The 22,836-nt window shown below is 37.2% G+C and overlaps 1 protein-coding gene across 1 annotated transcript; it reads left to right on the top strand.

Moving 5' to 3' along the window:
- The first annotated feature begins 5,745 nt into the window (after positions 1-5,745).
- CNN2 (calponin 2) lies at positions 5,746-18,647 on the top strand. The gene is made up of 7 exons (XM_072404807.1): positions 5,746-5,904; positions 10,102-10,223; positions 11,715-11,781; positions 12,437-12,574; positions 13,616-13,732; positions 15,351-15,497; positions 16,310-18,647. Exons 1-7 carry the CDS (start codon positions 5,845-5,847, stop codon positions 16,562-16,564), a joined length of 906 nt encoding a protein of 301 aa, XP_072260908.1. The 5' UTR covers positions 5,746-5,844; the 3' UTR covers positions 16,565-18,647.
- Positions 18,648-22,836: the final 4,189 nt, after the last annotated feature.

Genomic DNA, 22,836 nt, shown 5'->3' with positions numbered 1-22,836 from the left:
AGGGATGCTCTCTGTCCCCCTTGCTCTTCACCCTCAGTATTGAACCACTAGCGGAGAGAGTACGCTCTAATCCCAATATTCAGGGTGTTCCAGTGAAGGTATCCCCCTATAAAATTTCATTATATGCCGATGATATCCTTCTCACAATTACACAGCCCCTTACTACTCTCCCGAATTTGTGGTCCGAACTAAATGCTTTTAGCATTGTTTCGGGTTATAAGGTCAATTCCTCAAAGACAGAAGCCATGCCTCTACATATACCACCCTTACAACTCTCAGCATTACAGGATAGTTATTCCTTCATGTGGCGGGAACATTCTCTGAGTTACTTGGGAACTAAGATCACAGCTTCCTATAACCAACTGTACGCTAATAATTTCCCCCCACTGTTTCAGGAGATATACAATTATTTGAATAAATAGAAAGGGCACTCACTGACGCTTTTAAGACGCATTGCTCTTGCCCAAGCTTCTACATTTATTTGAAACTCTCCCAGTCAGGGTCCCGATTTTGACTTTGAAAAAGTTGCAGGTAGGTTTTCTGAATTTTATTTGGCCACACAAGTGACGCAGATTATCCAGATCAGTGGTCTGTACACCCAAAGAATTGGGGGGTGTTGGGGCCCCAGACCTGGTTATTTAATATGTAGCAACTCACCTTTGCTACTTTCCCTCATGGATTATGTTATCCCCTCCCAGTGTATGCCGAGAATTAGAGGAAGCTTGGATTGCCCCACTTCACCCTAATGTGATGTTATGGAGCTCCTCCATGTTATTAACGGATAGAGACCTGCTTTCCTCGATGGTGTTTGTGAGGAATATATGGAGAGCGTATAAGACTAAGTATGGTCTCTCCTCCCAAGCCTATATACTTACATCCATTATACAAACCCCTTCACTACCGGATAGTTTAACTAAAAATATGTGGGTTCGTAGCTTAAATAATAGGACAATGTGAGATCCAAACACAAAAAAGCAGACCAAAAAGTGAGATACCAAACAAAAAAAACAGTATTTAAAGTCAACAATGGAACTGGATCAATGCCTAATTTTTAGAAAACTAAGACACTGAATTACAGATAGGGTAAAGGTCTGACTGGTTTTGCAGCGTTTGTACAGTTTCAAAGCATAGCAGAGAACTGCTACTGAGGTTCTTTTAACTTGATCCACTGTAGAGGGAATGAGAACAGCTTAAGCAGAACAAACATATATCAAAGAGTCTAGAGACATCCACAGTGTCCAGTAGAGGATTTCTTGATCTGGCTATTACTCTTTAGATTCTCAGATTGTGATGAAACCCATCAGATCCTTTTTAAGCTCCCAGCAGAGGTGGCCAATGTAACCCCATCCCCCATGTTAAACTAATGCTTAACAGCAGAAAATGACCTTTAGATATCATCCAGTAGTACCTGAAGCATCAAAAGTACACACTTCCAATAAATACCGTTAGAAAAGAAAGGATTATGATCGATCAACGATTATGCACGATCGTATTGTGCACAATTCTGTACCATGCTGTAACGATACAATTGTTCAAATTTAATCCACCAATAATGTACACACGCTAGATACGATCGTTTGAACGATGCAGGAAGTGACATGGAAAGGATAAAGTGTATTGCAGAAACATTCACAATCACTGAAGGACTGTTACACACGATAGATAAAGAACAATTGTCGCTCAATTAGATCCAACAGGACGGTCATTATAAATCATTCTGCTTCCTATACCATGAATCACTTTCTACTGCACCAGATCCTCCAACCTCATCAGTATTGGGTGCACTGCGCTCTAGGCTTGCTTCTTATTTGACCACTCCATTTTAAATCTGTTTTAAAATGGTAACTATTCCTCCCCCACAACTCTATTGTAAGTGTTGCCCAAAGCTCAATGCTTGGACCAGTACTCTTCTGTCTTCACCCCCCCTTCCAAATCAAAATCAGATCTTTCTTCAACCTACAATACCATTTATAGTCAGATGATAATAATATCTACCTGTTCACCACTGAGTTGTCTTCCTCTGGATAAAGTTTTGTGCTACTTATTTGACATGTCAGTGTAGATGTCTTAATAAAGCTGAACTCAGCTTCCCCCTTCCAACCCCTAACATCTTTCTAACTGTAAAAAGCACAATAATTTCCTCACAGGCACACTGGGGGTCACCTTCCACTCTGCACTCTCCTTCAATCCCCACATACAGAATATTGCACATCTTGCCACTTCCACCCTTGTTACATCTCTATGATATAACCTCCAGGGACCACCAAGATTGGTACATGCTCTCATTACTTTTCGTTTTGGTCACTGTTCCATGCCCCACTATCTCTGGACTGTCACCTCCACATTTTATTATGAATGCTACAGCTAGACTTGTATATACGTTTCACTGCTCCTCATCTGCTGCTCCCCTCTGTAAATTTCTTGATTGGCTTCGAATTCACCTCAAACTCAAGTTAATGTACATTGCCTTTAAATCAACCCAAAGCTCCTACCCTTCCTACTTTTTTCTGACCTTATATTGTACATGTGTACACCCATAACAGCTCTCTTTTATCCTCTAGTGACATCCTAACTCATAACGTTTTCTCATGTACATCTCCAAGATTTCAAGGGTCACTCTCTACTTCTGGAGATCCTGTTCCTGTTCCATTGGGCTTGCTCCTACCTTCAAAACAAACTTCAAATCTCACCTCTTCAAACATGCCTACCTATCTTTTTTTCTCAGTTAATATTATCGAATTATTCACATTTCCATTCCCCCACCTCTTAAATTATAAGCCTAACTGGGCAAGGTCCTCCTGTGTCAAAGTTTGTACTTAGTGTCTCTAAGTTGCACACTGTACAGCCTGGCTGTTGATAGACGTATTTTGTGGTTTTTCAATTTGAACAATTCAACTTTCTAGTTCAGCTTTGTGGCTTTCTGTGTTATCTCTTCAGGTTGATCATTGTAGATTATATAAGCATTCTTACAACTGTCCAATGAAAAGAGAGCCGACTAAGTAAATGGTAATACCAAAGCGGAAATAAAGTAATCATTACATCTGCAGTAATGTTTTACAGCTGCTTGTTGTGTGCCAGCTAGGTCCACTGAGGTATCATTCAAAATGAACACACTCAGTGCAGATGTTAAAACCACTCTGTCACTAAAGTCAGTGTCTATAAATGAAATTAAAGTAGAACAAATAGTAATGAAGATAGTAACTATATATGCTGTGGCTGATGCCATCGAACTGCAGAAATCATCTGTCCTTCATTAACCCATACACTTTGGAGAGTTACCCTTCTGATCCCCCACCCCCAGTGTACCCCACTTGTTCGTCTCAGGACACAGTAGTAAAGTTAGAGGTCCACAGAAAGAACACAGTCCATTTAGTTCCGGGGGCAATTTGTCTGCTTGATAAATATTTAAGAGCTCATTTGCCGAGAATTGCTTTACTGCTTTAATGTCTGTCAAGGTAACATTCAGTAAAAGGAATACACATTTGTGTGATGAGCTTCACAAGTCTGTGTGAATGGTTTGCCAACACAACTCAAACCACATATGTCCCTTATGGGACAACAGACCAGAGTACAGTACCCTGCATTGCTTTAGTACATACCATTCAAACCTATAGCAAAAGTATGAAACTTAATGTTTTTTCTTTTAGTTTACCAAATGTATTATTGCATTGTTTGGTTTGTTTTTTCTTTCTATTTGCCATGATCACTAATTTCACCAAACAAACATGAGGGCAAACTCAAAATTGAATTTGCTATTAGAAGAGAAATATCTTTTTTGGGGAAACATGTTTCCCTGACAACTACCTAAGAGGGGGATTTTCCCCACATTAGATAGATATCCTCACACTGCCTATTCATTCTACAGAGCCTGAAGTAAGAGCCTATTAAATGAGACACAGATAGCAAAAACAAAAAAAGGAAAACATTATTTTAGCCCAATCTATCCAGAATAAAACATTCTTGAAACATCAAAAAAGAAAGAGACAGGAAGACCTGGGGTTTTGTTTCTGGCAATTTCAAAATGTATTATATATTCAAAAATTGTGGTGAATTTTAAGATTCACATAACCTAATACAATTCATATATATAGGTTAACCACTCCCAGTGTTCTTTTCAGCCCCTTTAAGCTGGGTGCACCACCCAACATTTTTTGGTTACCATCCAGATGTTTTTGGGTGGTTACTTAAGAGTTGCATCATAATACAGCGGCTGCCACCCGTCTGCAATTTCTTACCAACCGGCTTAAAAAAATTTCTGGTTTGATCACTGACTCCCATTTCCAGTTTCATGAGAAATGGTGCCTTGCATCTATACAAAAGAATCCTAGATAAGTTTAATAAGGCATGTATAACATCCTGTTTCCCTCACACACAGCACTTCTACACTAGCACTCGGCATGGGAATCTCTAGCAAAGCTCTCAATATACATAACTCTCTCAATATATCTCCTAAGGAAGCCTATTATCAAAACGCGCTGGAAAACGAGACGTTATACCAGCCTTATTTAACTGATCTATTCTTTTGTATAGATGCTATGAAAGTGGAAATGGGAGTAATTGACCTATATAAATATATTGTATTGAGTTATGTGAGTCTTAGGTAAATTCACCACAACTTTTGAATAAATAATACATTTTGAAATTGCCGGAAACAAAACCCCAGCTCTTCCTGTCTCTTTCTTTTTTGATTTTGCTTATTTGGGGGTCAATTTTTTTTTTTTTAGATATTTGGAGGAAGGGACTAGTAACCAATGTACAGAAATTTACCATTCGATCTATTTACATAGGTCTACAAAGCTTTTGCACCAGAATAAGGGCTTGTTCATATGGGCAGTGAGGTTTTTATGTGGGTACTACTTTCTCACACCCATACTCTGAGCCTGTAGTGGAGATGCTCTATGTAGCGTTTCATATGCAGCCCCTTAAAGGTAAGGAATGGGGGTGATAGTGACTGAGCTACTGCCACCCCCTAAAAAGAAAGGAACAATGATGCAGCTGTCAAGGTGCCACCTGCCCGACAACCACTGTACGAAAAGGCCTGCAAGTGCTTTTAGTAAATGACTTTAAAGCTTTTTTCAGATTGGCCGTGAAGTTGCGGTGCAGATAATGGCTTCCTTTGGTAAGACGCAGCAGCCCATAGAGAATTAATGGGCCATAACAAGCAGCTGTTCCTTGTGGGTCCAGGGAGCCTAAATGACCTGTACTTAACCAATTTTTTTGAACATAAGGACCCTTGTCTTGGTGTGGTGGCTATGAATTGTGACTAGGAGTTTTGCACCAGAGATAAATTCAGGACAATGCAATAGGGATTTGTACACGGTGTATTAGTTTCACATAATGACTTTTTGTCATTTTTATTTTATTGTATAGAACGCAATTTCGCTGCAAATGAGTAATATTTAAACCCTGGAGACATTCACCAAGTGATTCTCCAGCACCTTGTCCAATAGACTTAGGACTGTGTGAGGCAGGCAGCCCGGTGGGGCTTGCAGTACTTCACACTGTGGGTACCCCCAAGCCCCAGGCAGGAGACCCCGTACCTGTACACTGGGCGTGTCCCAGTACACCGTCCCGTACCTGCCCCTCACCGGATACTTGCAGAGAATGCGCTCATATTTTGGGACAGGCAGGACATACCCATCCTGAGGAATTCGGCGCTCTTTGCCCATATATGGGGATTTTTATTGTCAGCCAATGGAGGAGAAGTGGGTGGGGTTCGGGCGCAGACACTGACTCAATCAGAGGAAACTGACTCAGACAAACAGAAGGGGAGACGGACAGACGGTCGGAGCAGAGAGTTAAGGTTTTAGGTGCAGAGACGGATTCATCCCAAGGCCTTCCAGCATGAGCACTCAGTTTAACAAGGGCCCGTCCTATGGACTGTCTGCAGAAGTTAGGAACAGGGTAAGATGATGGTATACAGCGTGGTCCTCGGAAGCCATCCCTGGCTGTGCACATGATTTGTCTAGGTACCGGGTGACCCGTTTCAGCATTCTAGCAATTGTCAGAGGAAATATTCTGGGTTTATAAAGTTTCCTGTGTGTATGAAGAGGGGGCTGGGGTGGGTGTTGTGTGTGTATACGTGTGTGTCTGGGGACCGGACTACACCTTGGGGGGACTACTATAAGTGTAAAGAATGAGGATGGCCACTGACCATGGCTTCTAAATTCATGTATGTGACCTAAAGTATGCACAACTTTTCGATGTTTTTTATAGGGAGAAGGGTTAGACCTGTAAAGTTGTTATTGTTGTCTGTGTCCCTGTTGGGGAGCGCCCCCCCCCCCCCCAGCATTGCCATTATTACAGAAAAGATTGCATTTTCATATCTGCAAAAACTTAACGTACATTCTAATCTTTACCTATTCTAAAATTTCAATGATTTTGGTTTCCAGTAAACTTTAATAATGGGGATCGTTTTCTCCTAAATAGCTTTCACCTCTTAACATTTTTAAACTGACACCAAGGTTTTTGTAAGATTGAATTTTGCAGCATGGAGCCAAGAACAATCTAGCACGCTTGTCAATTGCCCCCTGATTGCTGTAGATCATAAAGTATTGTACATGCCTATAGCCATCTGGTTACTGTAGAACATTAAGCACTAGTCCATTGTCTCCTGATAGTTTAGTAAGCCCAAGTACTAATCTAAAGCCATATGTTTGCGGTAAAACAGAAGAACTTGTCTAAAGTCCTTTGATTTCTGCTGAACATAAATACTTGCCAATAGCCATCAGGCAGCCATAGAAAATTAAGCACTAGTCCATTGCCCATTGTTGCCGTAGAACATCAGTTACTTGCCTATAGCTTGTTGGTTACATTCAGCACTGGTCCAGTGTTCCTGGTTTCTGTACAACATCAAGAACTTGTGCACACAATTCTGGTTGCTGTAGGTTCCGTCCTGTCCTTGCTTCAGTCTTCACTGTCAATATGAAATTGCAGGCAGTATAGAAACAACTTCCATTCATATGGAGATTTCAGCATTCAGCAGGCCTCAATATGCTGCTGGTTGGTATCACAGAAACTTGGTTGACAAAGACACATCTGGTATCAAGTCTCCACCTTCATGCTTTCACCGACTTGGTATTTCAGTGAAGGTTTTCTGTAAATATGAGACTGTATTTGATTCTTGTTATCCTTTTTGAATCTAATTGGACATCCGGTTATGTAAAAATGTCATATGTCAGCCCCACAGTTACCTTTAGATTTTTCAAATGAGTAGTGTGATTGCTTACCTCCTATTTGAATTATATTGAAGGCATTATCTAATAATAGTCATTCGCATTAAACTGGGTTTGTTCTTGTGATGTAAAGTCCATCTCAATGTGACTAACTAGTACTAGATATAAAATGACCTGAATAAAAGAGAACCTTCACAGACAGATGATTTATTTGGTAAAACATTACTAGATGTTGAATGAGGAGCCAAAAAACTGGTCTTGTACCAGTGTTCTTTGGTGATTCTGTCTGCCACTGGTAAGCAGAAAGGCCCCATTGTATTAATTTTATAATGGATCCTGAAATTAGTGCTTTGGGCTTCTTTGCTATAGTGTCATATCTTTTGACAAGTTATTTTAGTTTATTTCAATTCTACAACACCAAAAAGTCAACTGATGGAAAATGCAGACAGTATGTCTTACTAAATGATCAACCTTAGGTGAGGCAGTGGTATTCAACATAGTAATGGGGTTTACATTTGTATCATTGTGCACCACCATTGTTGATAAAACCAAACAATATCTTGCTAGCTGTCCGCAAAAGTCATTTCCACATGCATTTCAGTTGTAGCATAGTATACTTCCGTTTATGTTACAATGACAGGAGGTCTTTCTCAGAAGGTACATAAAACTGTAGGGGAGACGGTTTCCTTCCTTCTCTTATGTTCCATTGATGTTTCTTTGCATTTAGTCCTATAAACATAGCCATTTGTTTTTCTGTCTAGATTTTGGGGCCATATTGATCAAGTTTTAGACTATTGACAAATGTCTACATTTTGAAAGGACAATGCACAACGGAATGCAAGAAAAAAAAAAGTATAGGCTACAAGACTGTTATTATATTTGCAATGTTTGCATGCAACTATAAGAGATTTGTTTCCCCTAACTTTTTATGTAACACCAGCACTGCTGTAATAATAAAAAAAACTAAAGAGCATTTCCTGCACAGATGGTTGCAATACAAACTTGTGGAAAGAAAAATGAAATGTAACATTTTTCCCTCTTGTTTCTACAGAAAAATCAATGCTCCATTTATGGCTTTTATGTTATTTGAATGAAAGGTTGTTTTGTTCTTCTTTTAGCCACTGAGTGCTTTACAATGAAAGGCTGTAGTCTGATGCTAAATTCTCAATGCAAAATGGCTGTTCATTTTCTGATGTTCATAGCCTTAGGAAATTATCTTTTAACCTAATCTGTCCATCTAGTTTGGGTTTTATATTTGGGACAAGTGGTGAGTGACATAGAGATATTCTTGCTGAATGTGCAGGAAAGTAAGGAGTATCACTCTCCTGGGTTCCCTGTGGGACTCACTGGTTCCTCTTGCTGACCTCTACTTTATTATCATCTACTCGTGTACTGGCATGCAGGTCAATAGAAGGATACACTAATAATTTCTAGGTACCCAGGATTTGACTTTTTCTGAAGTATTGCTTTCCTAGATGACTTTAGAGGAGTATTTCCAATAAAAGGAGCTGCAGTCTAGATTTTTTACTATGATCTTGGGAAACTTGTGATTCATTTGGCATTCAAGCAAGATCAAGATCGGGATGATGGGCACATCTTCCTGTACCAGCTAAATAATAGTCCACATGCAGCTGTCCTATTTTCTAGGAACAATTTTAAGCCACCTTGCATTAGATGAATTAAGTGAACACAGGTACAATCATTGTCCACGTAGTTTAACAATGGATTTATACATTTCTATTCAATGGTTTGGTAATCTGATCACCACAAGATCACCTTATAGAGGGAATTTCTAATACGCTTTGCTTGAGCTTTACTTGTTGCCTAGGGAAACTTATTTTGGATGGTCGTTGAACTGGTTGGCCTGCGATGTCTACAGTGAATGGCAATCTTTGTTGGTTGTTATAGATGACACTGGTGCCTCTAATTCTACCAGCTTGTATACACAAGTCCCATTTTTTAATCATTGCATACATATTTTTTTTTTTGTTTTTTTTTACGTGTTTTTTTTACATGTTTTTTTTTATGTGTTCGTGACCTAGCCTTAAACTTGGGTTGTTGCAAATTTTTGTTTTCTGGCATTATGTTACCATGCCTTGTTGTATGTAAAAAGATCATACGACTACTTCCTTTTTATACTCTTGGCATGTCTGTACTGCTAAGATCAAGTATGTGGTTTCATAATTGAAAATGGGTTGGAATAAATTTGTCTTGTGATTCAAGCAATGACATTGCAGTAGATTTCACACCCAGTATAAATCTGACACAACATTGCCAAGAGCTAATTACTCACTTTCACAATCCTATAGTGATATAGTAAAGAAATGTTAAAGAGGTCAATTATAGAAAAGCATTTTCATAAATCTGGGTGGGAGCTTTGTTTCTTTCATTGTAAGGTGTCTGTCTCTGTGCTTGTGTTTGTATAATCCTAAAAATACATGTTTTTTTAGCAATGTATTTTTCACTTCAACCTATTCACCAAACTTACAGTTCTATTTTCTATTCCCATTTGTGTAGATAGGTGTAGTGTTGAACTTTATGGGTCCATTGGCAGCTTTGTGTCTATTGTAGCAAATCTTCTTTTAGCAGACCAGTAAATTGCTCATTCTAGGGCAAGTAGCAGTCTATGTGTTCACAAGTAACTGCCCTGCACCCTTCCCTACTGCTACCATTTACCTAAGCTGCTAATTGCCAGGCTAAATTCTTTCACTTGTGGTGGGACACTTCTGTAAATTTCAGCTTTTTGAAAATTTAAATTTCCACAGGAATTTTTAAGGGTTCTGGTATGAAATCCAGTCAGCAAGGGTAATTTGGTATAGGCAAGTACATGCAGAGTTTAGTGCATGCTATGGAGCAAATTTGTGATTTTTACCTATGCAAGTTAAAATTTCACTTAAGGTTTAAACCTAATTTCTTTTTTTTCTAGTTGGCTCAGAAATATGATCCCCAAAAGGAGACTGAGCTTAAAATATGGATTGAAGAGGTCACCGGAATGTCCATTGGTCCAGACTTCCAGAAGGGATTAAAGGATGGTGTCATCCTTTGTGAGTAAGTATTTGAGGTTCTAGCATAAAAAAATGTATTTATATATGAGCAGTGTAGTATATTAATGTAGGACTACCCATGTTACTTTTACATTAAATTGTCTATAGTATAATGTTAGTAGGAAAAAACTACTGTCAATACATTACTGCTTAGCAATAGACAGGCAGATGTTTAATTATAATGATGGGCTGAGAGATAACTGTTAACCCTGATTGCACAGGAGGATATATCCCTTTTATTTTCTCTGTCACTAGATTTGCTGGTAAATATGGTAAAAGATATAACATTGTTCTTCCATAGAAAAGAAAATGATCTGTTTTCATCAAGTTGGAACTGTATGATGAGTGCTGGTGGTGATGGCTAGTAGTGTTTGCAAATAGGCAACCAACTTGCAAAAGCTGGGTCTGTTTGCCTTCTTTAATCCTGTAGTGAGCACTACCTTCTATTTTACCTTACCCAAAGACTGCTTTAGTCTATACAGTGAAGATCATCTTCATGGCACAGGGTTTTATAGGCAAGGTGCCTTTAAATTTTATAGGGTAATTTGATGTGCTGGGATTAATATCTGTATCAGCAAATGGGTGTCTGAGAACAGAAGTTATGATTTTTGGTTCATCTAAATATTTGTTTATGACTAAGTTGGTCAGAGGTATATGAATGCCTGCTCCTAAGCATATTTGGCCTGAGGGTATCAATTAGGCCCATAAACTTAAAACTGAGTTGTTTATCTGAAGTTATTTGTTACCTATTCAGGACCTGTTGAAGCAGGGCAACCTGTCTTTTATTTTTTGCATGGTTTAGACCAGGGGTGTCAAACTCTGGCCCGCAGGCCAAATCTGACCCATAACTTCCTTTTTTTGGCCCCCAAAAGAATCATAAATATGACTTGCAGCTGGCCCGCTGCTGCATTGAAATAGCGCCGCTACTACAATTCCCAGCATCACTTGGGTCTGTAGACCAATGGCCTCTCTGTTTATGCGTGGCCCTGCATTGGACTGTTTTATAGACGCAGGGAATAGTAGTAGCGGTGCTATTTTAGTGAAGAGGGAGTTCCGGCAACTCATAAGATTTAAAAAAAATATTTCTCTATTATAGTAGGCTTGTTCCAGATTGAATGTTAAGCAAAACCTCTTTGTTTCCATATGAAAAGGTTTTATATCTAATGAGAAGGAAAAACTTCCTTAATTTTTTAAATACATTTTCAAGTTTGGCCCACTACTTTCTCTAAAGTTTTTAATTTTGGCCCACTGTGTATTTGAGTTTGACACCCCTGGTTTAGACTTTTAGCTATGCATACAAATGCAACTATACAACAGTAGAACTTAAGAAATCGGCACTGGGAGGTGTAGATTTAAAATAATAAAAAAAAACTGTTGTGCTGATTCCTGAAAAAATCTGTTTGGTCCCAGACATCAATATTTTAGGTGATTGGAAGATGAAGCGTTTTTTTTCATACTCTTACTGATAATACATTCTTTTTTTGTTCCATTGTAGACTTATGAACAAGTTGAGTCCAAATGCCATTCCAAAAATCAATGTTTCTAAACAAAACTGGCATCAGGTAAGTAATATGATATTCAGCCATGATTGTACATTAAAACAAATTAGTGCCCTTTTTTCTACAAATAAAAATGTGTCTAGGTCCATTTTACAAACCTCTTAGGCAGTCATGTAGCAACAAAAGTTGCACAAATTCAAACCACCAGAAAGCTATGACCTCTGTCCCACTTTGAGGATCAGGATACACAAAATCTACTATTAGAATATAGTATGTATTGAAATGCAGACAATATTTTGTAAAAACCATGGCATCCCCAAAAGTTGTTACATTTGCAAAACCCTTGTCTGTTCTGTACAGGTTTGATATTAGTCTTGCCACCAGTTCTGTACCAAATATGCAGTATATACTTTCAAAAATGAATACTATTCTGCAAATTTCTTTTAGGCTTCTATGTATGTAATGTATGTATGTGATACAGAAAGCATAGTCTTTAGGATGACTTTGATAACTTATTTACAATCTTATAAAGCCTAAAGATGTTTTTAAACCTACAAATTTAAAGGGTTAACAACTGGAACTGTAATTTTTTGAGGTCTATAGTATTAAAATGGTAAGACTTGGGATGTAATGAGAGATTCATTATCCTAACATTGAAAAATGAAATAAATATATTGTCACATTTGTATTTAGGAATAATTTTTTTTCTGTCCCACAGCTGGAAAATCTTTCAAACTTCATCAGAGCTATGTCTAATTATGGAATGAAATCTGTAGATCTGTTTGAAGCAAATGACCTATTTGAGAATGGCAATATGACCCAAGTACAAGTTTCTTTGCTGGGCTTAGCTGGAATGGTATGTTAAAAATCTAATTTATCCATGGGTTTTGATGAACTCTTTATAGTAACAAATAATTGCCGGTGTTTCCTATTGAAATGCATGTTACATGTACTTTATAAGGCAAATATACTGTACATGATATGATATAGGCAAACATTGCAAAACTGCCTTTGTTTTTTTTATTATTATTTTCATATCCAGAAAGAAACTGTGACACTGATTTAACAATGTGTTAGAAAATTATTTTCTTTTTTATAACTACCTAGGGTATCTAATTGTGAATTACATTTAGAAAAGTTTGTAGCCAGTCACATCATCATAATGTTCAAAGCATTTAGGAACATTCAGAGGAAGTGGTTTGTCCAAATATATAAATGAACCTGTGCCCAGAATTGTAATACAATAGAATTTACATATTCTGAATAAGCAGTAAAAGCACTTTACTGTTCTCTCCTCTCTAGCTATTTTTCTGTGAGAACCAAATCTTTGCAGTTTGTCATCTCTCTATTGTAAACAGCCAGTGAGTATTTCTAAGCGTTTACCATATATTCACACGGACTTGTATTAAGCCTCATACACAATTGTTTGGTGCAGTACCATAACACATGGTGGTGCCTTTTTTTCTGAATAGCACACCAACACTGACAGTCCTGCAGTGCAGTGCACTGTATTGCAACACACTACGAATTGTACCATGTGTTATGATAGATATGTAAACTAAAAAAATAGTCATGCATGTTTTTTCATTTAAATGAACAGGCAACCACAAGACCGGTAATTACATATAAACAGTAGTGCTTGCTACCACACATGCAGCAATGCAAACCTGGCTTTAATGATTAGAAGTAAAACACGTGATTTTAATTAAGTACAGTAGCCCTACATTACTTCAGCACTTGTTAGATGAACAATAGAGGCAGCAAGCTCTTGCAATACCACAAAGTAATATTTGGTTATTTTCAAAACCAGGATGAAGGGGTATTGCATGCCTTTTAATGAGCACTTTCAAAAGACTTTTCCTTTTTCATCTTCTATTTAAATCCTTTTCAATTTCAGGCAAAGACAAAAGGTCTACAGAGTGATGTGGATATTGGGGTGAAGTATGCTGAGAAGCAAGAAAGAAACTTTGATGAAAACATTAAGAAGGCTGGGCAGTGTGTTATAGGATTGCAGGTAAGGGTACACACTGGCAGATATTTGACTTTTGACCAGATAAAAGGTTCAAAAGTAAAGTGTATTTCCAAACATTTTTTTGCCAATGTTTTACCTCTTTAACTGACTATATGACTATAGATATGTTTGGTAAATCTTGATTGGGAGTACATATGTTGTATCTTTGGTACAAACAATCTTGCAGTCTGTATGAGCACCTTTCTGGCTTTCTTTCGGAGCAGAATGTTGAACATTTGTGTAGTGTTTTTTGGGCATCTAGCAAATCCATTTTAAATTGAAAAATTGACCAGGTCAACCAAGACCAAAACCTGCAGACCTGCCTATGTGTACAGGAAAAACTTTTTAGATACCAAATCACACATTATGAATAACAAAAAAAAAAATTTATTTCCATAGACTTACCATAAACTTTCGCAAGATGATGAGTATTCATAAAAACAATGCATCTATGGTGGTCATATCCCAAACCATACATTGAGGAAGAGAAAAGAAGTATTGGTCATCAGGACAAAAAAATGCAAGGCCAATCACATTGCTCAGTTTGAACGGGGGTTCCTCCTTGACGCCCCCTGCTATCATGTTTCTGATGTGATCCCAAATGGATTTGTTGGCTGTAGTGGCATTTTTATGAATACTCACTCTCTTAAGAAAGACCATGAAAACACGTTGAGGAGTGAAAAAAAAAATGGTGTAATTTGGTACCTAAATATCCCTTTGTTCTCTTTGTATACTTCGGGATTTAATAAGGGTTTTGATACCTGTTAGAAGATCCCGTGATATCAACTAAATCTACATACAAAACATACAGTAAATATGCCAATGCAATAAAAACATCTATAAAGCTAAAACCACATCCAAACAATAAAAATGTATCCCCACGCAAACCCTAAAAATACTTGACTTCAAGCCTTATTGATGTCAATTTTAACTCAACAAATGACCAAGAATAATAGGAGGAAAATAAACAGTAAAAGAAAGAAAGGGGGGTGGAAAAAGTTGGAAGAGGGAGGAAAAGTAAAGAAATTGATGCATTCCGTTCACACGATCATACAGACAACGAACAGGAGAGGTCCTCAGAAGTGGCAGATCATGTGGGGTTATCGCCAAAGGCCATCAAATCGTCTGCAGAGAAAGATAATTTCTCTTCCCTATTGACATAAATTTTGTGTGCTTGGCAAAGTGTACAAGTAAATAAAGCACAATATAGGCATGTTAACCTGAAGAGTGGTTGAATTAAACTTCCATGTTTGTTCACCTTGCAAAGTCTATGGCCAAGTTGGATTCCATGAGGGTGCTAATTTTACTTGCCAAGAGCAGTAGTAGTAGAAGAAGAATTAAAGGTAACAGACCCAAAGCAGGAATCAAATTATTAAAAAGGTTGTTGTAGAATCAGTCTTTTTTTACATTTTAAGCTATTAATTTTGTTAAGCTCATCCTCACTCACAAAGAATTTTGTGAGTGAGGATGGACTACTCTTGACTTTAGAAGGAAGGTGACACATAGGAACAGACAAATGCTTAGACCTGTGCATTTTCAGGGGAAGCTTAGTCAAAATAAATTCCAAATCTGAACAACTGAGCTGTGTAATATATCTCTGTAACTTATCTTTATCTTGTAGATGGGGACAAATAAGTGTGCAAGCCAGTCTGGTATGACTGCATATGGAACAAGAAGGCATCTTTATGACCCAAAGCATAGTATCATGGCACCTATGGATCATTCTACTATTAGTCTACAGATGGGAACCAACAAAGGAGCCAGCCAGGTGAGCAGAAAAACAAAATTGAAGTCACTTTACAGCAGTTTAGAAGTTTAGTATATCTGTTCATATTTACTGGGGAATAACATTTGTCTCCCCTGTTTTCTTATAGCACCCCTTGTAATGTGTAACTTTTTAAAACATTCAAAAAAAAACATTTTTTTTAAGCATATAATAAAGCCAGTTTTTATGCAACAGGTCCACATCAGATCAAATAGTGAAATACTGATAAAATAAATGACTGTTTTGAAAAAGTGAATGTTTTAAAGGGACGGATGCTAGTAAATATAAGATTGGCTATATATAAGACATATGTTAGCAAGACATGAATTTTATCCACATTTGTTTCCCAAAAATGTTTATATATACGTGAGATTTTAATGCATCATTGATTGGAGGTGGGGGGTTATACATATTACTGGCAAGTCAGTTTTAAGCTACTGTATGGGTTGGCTTTGTTCACATCACAATGCATATTTTAATGTATGATAATTTAAGGTAAAATAATGCCCCTTATTCTGAATGAATGAGCTACCTAATACACCATGCTTCTGAGCACTAAAATGCTAGTTCTGATATGCACTGAGTTTTACAGATTTATTTTATATCATAGCATGTTGCAAGGCTTATTTGTATTGCTCCATAATAACCCACCATTTAGTGGCATGTAAAATGCTTGCTTTAGGAATATAGGTGTTAATAAAACTGTTAATACTTGTGCTGTTAACTATATTTGTATAGCTTTGTAGCATTGAAAGTGGTATTAGTAAAATACCTAAAGTTATTTGTTATTGTCCTAATCTGCAATGTTGTTCCAGGTGGGTATGACTGCTCCAGGAACACGACGACACATCTATGATACCAAAACAGGTACTGAAAAGTGTGACAACTCTACCATGTCACTGCAGATGGGATATAACCAAGGAGCCAATCAAAGTGGGCAGATCTTTGGCTTGGGTCGGCAGATCTATGATCCTAAATATTGCCCCAAGGGCAATCCTGATGACCTGCCAAATCATAATGAAGATGATGACCAGCAACAGTACAATTACATTGACGAACAAGACTTTTAGATGGTGTGCATTTACAACAATACAATGTGCACCCCATAACAGACCAAGCTGCCTCTCCCCTTCCCCTCTTTCATATTGTAGACTTTCATATTGTCTGTATTTAAATATTTGCTTTACAGAGGATTTCTTTTTTTAAATTAGTGACAAGAAAAGATTGAGGATGCAAGTATATAATACTGCCATATGTATAAAGGTATGCGTATGACCTAGTAAGTGCCTTACAGTTCTCAGGGGAGATAGCATTAGCCATACCTCCTTTTGTGAAGCCTTAGAAAATAGTGAATTCTGTAACCTCAAGTGTTTGTGGGAGCTAAATATATGCTCCTTTCCTGTGTAGTGTTCCTGATGTCCACTAGAGGTACCTACAGAGATCAGATGATCTTTGCCCCATCTTGCTGACTTGTAGACTTGCTAGATTGTATTAATGGTTATCTAAAAGTGTCACCATATACCTAACTAATCTCAGAAAACTTTTCCTTTTGGGTTGTTTTGCTGATACTGCATTATTCCCTCGGGCCTAGAGTAGTGATGTTTGTATGCGGATAGAAATGCATGCCTCTAGAAAGAGCATGTACGTCTATGTTAAAGCTACTAGGATATGAGCATGGATAATAAAGACTGCAGATGTGTAGTTCTTCCAACAGTTTTCTAATTAAACAACTAGCTTAAGTTTTAGTCTGGAAAGTAATCAAGTGGTTTCTTCTTTACAAAATGCTCAGCAGACCTCTTCATGTAGAGGAGAACTTCATTTGTTTTCAATTGTTTAAACAGTGTGGTATTTTTACTGTGTTTTTTATTTTTATACTGCTTTTTTCTTTTTATATATTTTGTCAAGGACCAAAGAAATACATCATGAATGAGAGAGCAGGATTGCCTAATGTTTTTCTTATCTGTTACAAGGAGATTTGAGTATGGAGGGTCCCTAATAGGTTTTATACAGAAGCTAGTCTTCTATCGTCCTTTTTTCCCTAATCATGTAGATAAGTGCCTTTTCTACTTTTTTCCTTTTAGGTTTAGCTTATCCTACGAGTAGGAGGGACCATTTTGAATAGCAATATAGGATAAAACATTCCATTCAATAAAAACTATACTGTAGTTTCTGGTAGTATTCTAACAAGTTATGTTGAACAAGCAAACCAATGTAAACCAGGGTTGTTCAATATTCCTACAGACCAGATATTCTGCATGTTTTCGAACACTCAATGGACCAAATTTCCAGGAGTGAAAGTAGACATGGCCAAGTTGCTCATTACTGTAGGGACATGTGCTTTTTCTCCAGGGTTCTGAGAGATGGCATATTCTAGAGTAGAGCCCAGCAGAAGAACTGAGTAATAGGAGACTTGCTGTGGTTTCTTTGTTTGCAGGTTACAGCACCAAGCAGCTTCTGTATATGTGAGCCAAGAAAAACAGCTTGGTGGGCTGGGATCTGGTCCACAGGCCAAATGTTGGACAGTCCAGAATTAGACTGTCTGCAAATGTGACATTGTTTGTGAATCATCCTGTCCTGGTGATGAACACTCCACCCATTTGTCTGTACAGATTTAATTGGGAGCAAAAACAAATCCCAATCCCAAAACCTTCTCAGAAGGTCACAGATAGGCTTTAAGGATAACTTCACCCAAATAATTACTCAGTTTCACTATTGGGTGCAGGGCCATAAGTTGGACAGCTCAGATTCAAACAGTCTTAATGTAGGTATAGATAAATGACTACAGATATTAATAATGTGACTGTTTCCAGGATAATGATCCTGTGTATACTAACTCATGGGTTTTAACTGTCTCTCTAATTGTGTTGTTTTTTAAGTCATGTAATGTCTTAAATGAAATTTTTTCTAATCTATATTGCTCAATGTGGGGAAGGAGCTGTGCAATATACTGTACATGATATACATGAAAACTCAAAAACTTGTCCCCATTCCAGTTTTCATAAATCAGCCCCCACAGTTTTTTTAGAACTACATGCTATATCCAAAAATCCATGCTTCAACACAATGTTGTGCTAGGGCAATTCAGGATCTCGACTCTGATAGACAGTATGTGAATTTTTTTATTTATCTAATAAAGGATGTGACTGGATGGAATACACATTGTTGTGGTAGTTTTTATAACCTTTCAAAGTGAAGTTCTTTTATTTTAATCCCATTTTACCTGTGTCATCTTATTTCTGCTCCTATGCTGAAACGTTCAGTAATGTGTAATGCACACTAGTTTGTTAATGGACTAACGACTGCATTATAGCAACATATTTTGTACTGGTCTGGGACTTTCTTTTGCATCTTTGCTTTTAAATGTATATTTATTCAGATTTATTTATCAAGGGTCTCTTAGTAATTACATTTAAGGTTTCCAATTTTTCTATAACTTGCTCGTTTTTTTTTGTTTTGTTTTTTTAAGTAACTGTTTTTTTTTTTATGTATGTTATGTAGGATGTAGCATCCCCAATGTAGATCCAATGGTCTTCCTGTTACCTGTTAGAAATACATTTAAATCATAGGATTAATGAACAACCTCAAGTGCTGTTGTGCTTGTCCTGGGCCAAAATCTGATGTGTGCAGTAGTACAATCATCTGACGTGTGCATAAAGCCTTAAACATAAACGTTGATTAAACACATTGTTCTGCTCTTTAACCTATTCTTTTATTCAAAATACTCTAATACTGGTGTCTCAAGAGACTTGCTAACAGTAGGGTATAACAGTGGCTTACATACTTGGCCACACATGGTCAAAAGGTAGAAACTTTCTTCAGGCAGTGTCACTGGCTTACTAATGTCACATTTTGATACATAGCCAATTGCTGTAATGCCAGTAGTCAAACCGAGCCACCAGAAGGATGCCTGATGTTTGAGAACTTTGAAAACACAACTTTTACTATGTATTAAGGACAAATCTCATTAGGTGCTTTATGACCCACAGGAATTATACAATTTTTAGGTAATTTATAACTGGTTTCAACCTCTGATTCAATATTACTGCAATCATATATAGTATGCCATTTTTGTTGCCAATCCAAATGTTCAAGAGTAACTCCAAGATCCTTTCCCCACTGATGTACAGAGAGAAGCAGTGTGGGAATTTTACCTACCAGGGAATACAAGGGACCCATAGATCACAGAAGATCACAGACCTATAGATCACAGAAATTATACCACCTGATTGGGGGTCTTAAAAATCTGTCTGAAAAATGTGACCATTACAAAGAAGAAAAACTTCAAATGGTGGAATTAACATTTTTGATGTGCAAATAATGAAAAATCTCAGATGGGGGACTTCCACAGGAACTGAAAAGGTGGGTGAAGGTCTTGATCCCAGAGGCCTTAATATGGTTATATGGTTTATAAAGACCATGGTCTCTCTACAAACAAATTATAAATATTCTTCAAGATTTAGATAAAATATTGTATTACAGATAATAGTGGTGAAGGAAAATGGGACAGAACTTTACCAGAGTATAAGATTTTGTCTCACCTGAAGTGAATGGTAATAAACCGGAAAAGATTGGCAACCTGCTTGCAAGCTTTTGGAGGAACCCATATCAATAGAAACAGGGTCATTGCTCCAGAGTCTAGGAAACCCTAAGAGAGGCTTAACTAAAACATCATGAGTTGTAAATTGGGCAGTTTTTGCAGACACATATCAGTTAATATTGTTTGTAATTAACAGCCTCAGTACTTGGCTAGGAATAATGCTTTTTGGGATATGTGAGGTTTCCTGCTTCACCAAAAAAAAGCCAAATATTCATCTTTGATTTATATGTAGTGTATGCAGAGGTATCCTAATAGATAAAATGCAAAAACAATACAATAATTTGCGGAATAAGGTCATTGAAACTGCAGTTGTATGTTGTAGCCAGCCATGAATTGGTGAACATGCACAGTTGCCAAAGTAGGGCTGAGATATTAGCTGAATATAAGAAACTTTGAGTGAGATATACTTAAAAGTATAGTATGCAGAAGGGTTACCACTGAAAAAACATGATGGCTAAATTAAGTAAAATATATTGATGTGTTCTGTAATGACTTTATCAAGTGGCTTAATGTTTGAAGCAAACCACAGGGGCAAAACTTTAGTGTTCCTGCCAATATCAAAAAGGGGTGATCAAAAGCCTAAGTACTGTAAAAAAGGCTTTGAGGGAGTTGTATAAAGCAAGGACCCATTTCTGAAAGTGGGGATCAAAACCCCATTTTCCAGAAAACAGGTAAGATAGTGCCAAAGGACTTAGCCATCGGCTTTCCTAATACCACAGTCCAACAAAAAAAAAAAACGCAGAACACCTTCTTTGCTTGGAGATATAAAATAAGTGTAGAATGTGCCATATAATGTCTCCAGCTCATAAAATCCACCTAATCCATACCAATGAGGTGGTCAATACCTCTGTTCATGAGATATGCAAGAATTTTTACAAGATTACTAAAGAAATAGGTTGAAACTTGAACCAGGCGGTGGTATTAAAGTTGAACTTTGAAGTCATTCAGATGAAAACCTCAAAGATATTACAACTCTGGGTGCCATCAAATAAAAGGTTTAATAAGGTATTAGTCAACAAAAGACTGATGAGAAAATGGAACTTTCAAAAAGCTCATTAATTAGGTCAGATCTTGTATTTAATATGTGCAAAAAATATTGATTAAATCGGATCTGCAATGACAATGTCTTGCTATATGAAAACCAAATTTGTCTTGTTTTGTTACTGTTTGAACAATGTTCCCATCATACATCATCATATAAAAATTTGGTAATACAACAATCTGAGTAAAAGATAAATTGCATTGCACAAACATAATTGGAAATGACAGCTGTAAAATTCTCCTATCTTCTACTAAATATGACACGCTGATGCATGAACTAATTCTCTACTACATGCAGATATTGATCTATGCAGGGGGTATAGGTAAGATGCTTAGTAAATTGTATCTGCCTGCATTATTAATGCATTTTTTTAACTACCCCCCCATATTACCTCCATACCAGCTCTAAGGACTCCACAAGTCCTCTAAAGCAGTTGTGTGTTAGTACCAAAATGTAGATTCTTTAATACTCACTGCCTTAGCATTTCATGCATTGCTTAACGATCCAGTTCTGATTACTTATCCATTGTATGGGCTTAGGATATGCAATAAACAAAGGTCAGAATGGGCACCCTGACCTGTCTGCTGGCAGTATACAGCAAGCTGTGGCCCATGTGTGTTCTGAAACCTTTGTTGCCAGTTCAACCATTGGACTTACTGTTCACTTTACTGTCATTTACTTCAGCTCTCAATGGTTTAAAATTCTGGCGGATCGGCATATATAACAAAAATATTTGTCCTAAATGGAGTTTTTTCTGAGGATATAGTAATTCATTAGAAAATAGTATGTTTGAAAGTTATAGAAATTCCTTTTCCAAAAGTAAAGCAATACAGTTGCATTTTGTATTTCCCTAGAGACTGCTCACCCACAGTCTGCAGATTAATGATTTTAGCATGATTCCTCAGGAATCCACTTTCTGTTTTGAAACTAAAAACCCTTAGTAGTGTGGGCACAATGACAGAAAACCAGTTGAAGTGAAAGTTGATATTTATAGGTATATTGGCTGATGGACACAGAATGCTATCAAGTAAGACAGAAGTTTTCATTTAATTTCCTTTTGTGAAGCGGAACAGTTGTAAGCAATTGAGCAACATTACTGTTTTGATTTCAATACATTTTTTAAAAGTTTCAAGCATATCAGATATATTTTACAAAAGACCTTGTGAAACAATCTAATTGGTTTAAGTAACTTTATTTGTACCTAGTAAAGAAATAGTAGAAAAAAATAGTAAAATTATGGGTAAAGTTCAGGGTGATACCAAGATGAAGGTGCGCCTTTAAGTAGTTTAGTGGACAATGTCAGTGTATCAGAGGTGAACTTTTACTATCTCCCTAAAGGTGGGCTGTCAGTGGCCCTTTAGACCATTAAGTGTTATATGGTATTACTGCTGAAAAAAGGTATGTTAGAGTCAACCTTAATTCCAGAAAGAAAATAGAAAAGATCAGGGAGAATTGAAAATTCTGAGAAAAAAAATTAAAGTAAAAGCGGGGGAGGATTTTTACAGTGGGGTCACCAACTAGGTTGTTAGTAGGAGGGAACAATTGGTGAGAAGGTTGTCCAGAAATGCTAAAAAAATATGGGAACCATGGAACCACTTTCACCAGTGAACCTGGGTGATCCAGCAAATCTGGAATAAATCTGTTCCAGGATTGAAAACACTTGCTAATAGCAGTTGACTTTTAAAAAATGTATCCTGGGTTTG

This window comes from Pyxicephalus adspersus, chromosome 3 (genome assembly GCF_032062135.1).
Source record: "Pyxicephalus adspersus chromosome 3, UCB_Pads_2.0, whole genome shotgun sequence".
NCBI classification, from domain to species: domain Eukaryota; kingdom Metazoa; phylum Chordata; class Amphibia; order Anura; family Pyxicephalidae; genus Pyxicephalus; species Pyxicephalus adspersus.
The sequence above is the reverse complement of the archived record's forward strand: the minus strand, read 5'-3'. Positions and strand labels throughout refer to the sequence as shown.

Coding starts and splice junctions, on each gene's coding strand:
- CNN2 (XM_072404807.1), top strand. CDS start 5,845: ATGAGCACTCAGTTTAACAAGGGCCCGTCCTATGGACTGTCTGCAGAA. Junction 5,905..10,101: donor CTGCAGAAGTTAGGAACAGG/GTAAGATGATGG, acceptor TTTTTTTTCTAG/TTGGCTCAGAAATATGATCC. Junction 11,782..12,436: donor CTAAACAAAACTGGCATCAG/GTAAGTAATATG, acceptor TCTGTCCCACAG/CTGGAAAATCTTTCAAACTT.